At 37.3% G+C, this 6,000-nt stretch overlaps 1 protein-coding gene across 1 annotated transcript in view; it reads right to left on the bottom strand.

The window, feature by feature from the left end:
* Window positions 1-659: 659 nt before the first annotated feature.
* Window positions 660-6,000, bottom strand: part of LOC104460198 (lethal(3)malignant brain tumor-like protein 3) — a 55,127-nt gene continuing 49,786 nt past the window's right edge. Inside the window, exon 16 of the mRNA XM_010079669.1 lies at window positions 660-810. Within this exon, the coding sequence (XP_010077971.1) occupies window positions 660-810 (151 nt within the window). The remainder of the gene's footprint in view (window positions 811-6,000) is intronic.

Raw genomic sequence — 6,000 nt, 5'->3', positions numbered from 1 at the left:
CAGGGAAGGATCTCAACTTCCAATAATTTCTCTGCCTCGTAGTATTTTTCCTCTCCTCTCTAATAAACATTTCTTATTTCTTAAATACATTGTGACACTCCATCCTCCCCTATTTCTAATATAAAGACAGCTGAAGAACTTCCATATCCTTCCCCACTGTTTCCAAGAGTTTCACAGACAAATGACTGTACTGCATTGCCTGGTAACCTGCATTTTAAACTGATCATCTCCAAACAACTCATACTCTGAAAGGAACTGATAGTTACCCAGGTGCCTTCTTTTCTTTCACATCACATAACAGGGGCTTCTTGCAAGATTTACTTTCTGCATCTTCCTGCTTAGTTGTTTCTGATACCGTTTTCCCAGATGATTGACTGTGAGCTGAGGATTTCATACCTATGTGACCAGGGCTGGGGCATTTTCCGTCACTGTTTAAAACAAATTAACAAAAGGTTTAAAACGACGAGCAGCTGAGTTGTTGTTCAACTTATTTTCTCAATGGGTAGAGTCATTAGTGTAACTGAAGAATCCGTAAATTAAAATGTAGATAAATAGGCAGGCCCTTCTAAAACCATTCAGCTATGACACAACTACAAATTACACTGCAGAACACTGAAATAAAGTACTGCTGTTAGTCACAGACATTGCTTCAACTGTAATTACTTGATTACAGGAGAGGTGGATCTTTCACTCGATTCCACTTTTCGGTTCCTGGTGACAGGACTGGCTGCAGGCATCTCCCCGCTCAACCGGTCGGGTAAGAGGCTTTCTTTGTTCAAGTTCATCTCTGAATACGGGCAGGTGACTGCGCTAGAAGTTGGAGAAGAGAAATGCCTCCTTATTCTCATACACTTTACTGACTTCACTCAGTTCAAATGAAATTACATCAGAGACCAGTTTTCTATAAGCAGATACAATCAATTTATGTAAAGAAGATCAGAAAGAAATGCAATAAGCAGTCATACTTTAAAATGATAATAAATCCACTGATTAAAAACATTAATCTGTATGTTTTTCATATTTTCTTTTGACAGCAACCTATGTAACACAAATTGTATTAATTTATATTACAGCATACATTCTGGAAAATCACTTGATGAATATTTAGCCTGCTCTTATATCTTTAATGGTACTTTATACATAACATACAGGGTGCCTTTGGCTATACCCAGCTCTCTCCAAATGAAATCGTATTCCCATGGTTATTTTTCCCGCAAAGGAGGGTATTTCTATTATGCACTGTTCACACAGAAGCTGCATTGGAAGGGCACAGTAGGAGGAATGGCATACATCCTCTTACTGCAGCGAATGCCCCACCGTCACAGATGCCATTTTGTGATATTCCATGAAAAGACTGTGACATTTTCAGAGTCTTTCCTGTCATTCAACACTCCCTATTTCACTACACTCCAGCTAGAGAAAGAGAGAATTTGAGACTGTGCTTTGATAGTCATGTCTAAATACTACTCTAACAAATGTGAAAATCATACCCTCTCACAAGAGGTAGGAAAGGGAAAACAGCAACACAAAACACATCGGGCTGAACTAGGATTTTGTCTTCAGAAGAATGCAATGCAATGTTCAACTGATTAGTCAGGCTACATACTCACACTTTAAAGATAATATCACAAATTCTGAAAGGTATATGTATATGCCACAACAGTGAACAACATACTCAGTTTTCAAATCTCTGTTTAAGATATAAGGAGAGGCTGTACTAAACAAAATGTTCTATTTGTGGTTCATGAGCCATGACACTAACTATAATCTAAAATTATGCTTTCTTACTCACCTGTATTATTACATGGACCTCTATAATGGTAAAATGTAAAAAACCCATGCCCTGGGATTTTGTTTATCTTCTTTTCAAGAATACAACTATTGGTCTTTCTATTAACTACTGCAATGTTTTATTTGTTTCAACTGATTGTTACATGCATGACTTCCAAACAGAACTGTCTAATATAAACAAGTCTACCCTGCCAGCCACACACCCTGCCACCTCCAAATTACAAAAACTAAACAGAAAAACAACAGATTTCATTATCACATTCATTTTACAAACCACAGAATTTAAAAAGGCCTTTTATTCAAAATATGCCATACAGTCTCCTTCTCCTCTACTGATGAAGCTTTGGATTCACAGTGTGTAAGAATTAACTCCTATCATGAGATTGGACCAATATTAGTAATACAATTTTGGTCTTACCAACATAAGCAAAAAGTTGGTGGAAATTTACATTTCTCTCAGCACTAGTATAAAAGGAGAAAATTCCTCAAGGCTATACAAGCCAAGTCAGTCAGTCCTTGCTGGAGTTAACGACACACAGTCCAACACCATGTCTGATTTCATCAGTTGGCTCATTCGAAAACAAGATAGTATCAACTTTTTTTAAAAAAAAATCCTTATATAGTTGTGCTGAACTTGAATTATGGAGGAAAAACATGCCAGCAGAATACAATTTCTGCTTTTCTAATCAAGATGAGATCCCTGTTCAAGGCCATGCCAAGCAGATGGTGTTCCACAACAGCCTGTACAGTGTTTTCAAGGGACATACAGCCACCCATCACCAGAGGATCCACACAGAACAGTTATCTTTGCCTTCTTCTGAAGAACTGTGTGGTAGTCCCATCACCTCCTCTGAGATACAGGCAATTTTTTTGACATACTTCATACCAGAAGTCTACACAGCAGAATAAGGTATAGCTAAATGGGTGACTGGACTCCTGAAGCACTACACTTGAAACAGAGCATTTTTTTTGTTAATGAAAGAGTTTTAAAGACATGGAACAGAATATAAGAAGGGAAATTTAACTTTGAGCATTTAACTTTCATTTCTAATTTCTCTTAAGTAGAATATGGCACGTTATTTTGTTTATATACCTCTACTGACATTTATTTTCCAACCTACTGGTTGTCATTCTTAGAGCTAGCCTCTGCCAGACATCTTAAAAGAACAAAACAAAAATGAACTGAGAGATGGGGAAGAAAAGAGGAACACTAGGAAAGAGGGGAAGTTGTTCTGTATTTTCAGTTCTTTATATTGCTGCACCTACCACAATGATGTCTTTTTTCCCTTTCAAATGAACTACAAGACGAAAGATACAGGCTTCTACTTAGAAAAGGGTTTTAAGGAGCCAACACCAGTGGGATTTAAGTTCTTGCTATGACAAACTCATACTCCTGTGATGAAACAGAGTTATCAGAAACTCAGGAATATATTGATTAATCTCAGTTCTGTATCACTATAAGGCAAAGCATGTAATCTTCTTTTGGCTTCCTGTGCTCACAGGGATGTTTAGAGGCTTAGTGTTTTTAAGTTAGAGGGTTGTCTCAAGGAAACACTAAACACTACCAAGGTGGTATTTAACTTCAGTTGTGTATTATTAAACAAGCTTTACACCACAATGAAATCTGACAATACAATTTAATTTCCAGCAAGTCTTCTATTTACCAACACCATTAATTTGTTTTAAATTAAAAAAGAACAAGCCTCTAAATTCAGTCCTTCGTTAGAACCTGCCTGTTTATATACCGCCTTTTCGAGAGAAACAGAAGTCGAATGACAGTTCAGTCAACAATAGTTATAATACTAAAGATGCTTTAGAACACTAGATTCAGATGAGTTTTTCTTTGCAATTAATAATTCCAGTTCCTGTACCATTTTTAAAAAACTCTTTGATAGTCCTTTGATGTTACTATTACTTGGGGCAACAAAAAGAACCCTCAAGGTTTCCGCTGGTAGCTTTGTTTCAACAAAACATGGCACCAATGAACCTGTGTATGAGTTACATGGCTTTGGATCGATCAGTAAATCCTCATGAATCTCAATGCCTCCAGCCTTCAGTTCAGTTTAACTTGTCTTCTACAAAGAATTAAAAATTAACCTTGTTATTCCTACATAACATAAGTATTTGATTTAAACAGGACTGTAAGTTTTAGAGACAACTCATGTCAAGGGCTCAGAATTCTTGATGTTTAGGTTATTTAACACTAAATAAGGATTTTTAACTCTTCTATCAACTTAAACCTGTATTTCTGCTCCAGCTTGCAGTTTGCCGTAGCACACTATTTTGAAAACAGCACAAGTTCAGAAGCCAGTTTCCAAGATCTGTCTCATGGAACAAAAGTTATCAAGGTAGCACGTCCCATTTGTGGTTATTCTGCAACTGCTCTTCTACGACTCTCACAATCTATTTCTAGGTAGGGTTACACATGTATCTTTTTACTCTCTAAAGTCAGAGACAAACTGGGCTACTGATGGGTAGACATGGAACTTTGTGTCCTCCAGACATCTGGAGATGCTCCTATTTTCTAGCAGTATGCAAAGTTCCTGAAGCACACAGTCCAGCTGGATTACTCGGACTCAGCTAAACCTAACATCAGAAAGGAAGATAAGCCTTAACCTGAAGAACATAACTCTCTTAGCTGAAAAAGAGCAGCAAGGTGGTACTCTGGTAAAAGAAAGTTAATAGTGAAGTGTTTTTTTAATATAGGTTATTAGCCTTTATGACTGCTTGGAATATTTTGCAAACCTGTGTGAAGCCACAGACAAGTCTCTGGTTTAGCTGTACTGGTTGGAAATGTTACCAACCCCAGTTGCTCATGGCCTTTCAGGTGCAGGTTGTTGCCAGACACCACCAGGGGATGAGACTGTACAGCAGCTCCAGAAAAATTCACACTGATTTGCTCAACTATCCTCCTTGATGGGTTACAAACAGACTGGACTACCTGATGGATGAGACTTTATCTAGAGCATCTTATGTCCAGATGACCACATCTGCTGGTAGTGATGTATGATTAGTAAGAAACTTCCAGCAAAAAGGTCCTGGTAACACCTGGGGGATGTATTATTTTTTCTGCTGGACTTGTGTTAAGTGATGTCTTTACTTCAGTTGACTTCATTAAAACATTTTTAACTAGTCTGGAAACAAATGATACAAATGTTCTCTTTCTCAATTTACAACATGCTTATCATCAAAGCATTCTTTCTTAGGAGAAAGCTGCTTCAGCAGTCTAAACCTGACTCAAGAGTAGCTTATAACGGATTTGGCTGGGGCCAATGACCTTACATAAAAGATAAAACGAAACTTTAGACTGGCATCAAAATCAGAAGAGAATTACTTCAGCAGACACTGAATGAACGGATGTGACATCCCACTAAGGTCTCCCATGTTTCAGCACTGTGGTCTCTTTTAACACAGACTCCATCATGGTGCATTCAGCTCGCTTCAATTTACACATAAAGGACGTAAAGTTTCTGGTAAAAATCTTTATTCATGGATAATTGACCCAGACCACTAATGATGTGATTACAACTGACTGCTCTGCATTACTGCTTGAACTTGAAAATTATTGCATGCATTAAACACCAGAGAGTAAACAATTCACAACTATAAATATGCAGGTGATCTCCATAATGCTACCAATCTGCACATCAGTCTCAGTTTCAACTGTGCAGCACAGAATCCTAGATCAACTGGTGATAGATACCAAGTCCTTACTAACATCAGCTTTTCCAAAAAGTAAAAGCTTTAACCCCACTACATAATTAATCACCAAGGCTTTCATCTGGTTCCTAAGGAACAAGCTCTGAAAATTATTTCAGAACTACTTAGCATTTTAAATTATCTTCTTCTTTGCACACAGGTATTTATGCTGTAGATAGACGTTGTGCCTCATAATGAAAAAAAATAAGCATGGTTAAATACATTTCAAGGTTGCCAAGATAAAAGAGCCAAGAGACCGCTACCTGATGTGGATAATTATACCAATTTCAAAATGTCTTTGTTAATTCAGGAAAAAAGCAATGGTACAATGTTAAAATTTTTGGGGTGACCTGGACCCTCAAGTCTGTAAACTCTATATAAACAACAAGTTTCAATATTTCCCTCAGAAATGCTCAAGAAAAACAATCACAATAACAGCACAGAGGCCATCCAATGTAGTTAGTGAGTAACATACTTAACAGTGTTAATTTATTTGCTATGAAACAGCAA

The sequence above is a fragment of the Pterocles gutturalis genome, unplaced genomic scaffold (genome assembly GCF_000699245.1).
Source record: "Pterocles gutturalis isolate BGI_N339 unplaced genomic scaffold, ASM69924v1 scaffold17254, whole genome shotgun sequence".
Classification (NCBI taxonomy): Eukaryota; Metazoa; Chordata; class Aves; order Pterocliformes; family Pteroclidae; genus Pterocles; species Pterocles gutturalis.
Note: the sequence above shows the minus strand (reverse complement) of the source record. Positions and strands in the feature narration are given on the sequence as shown.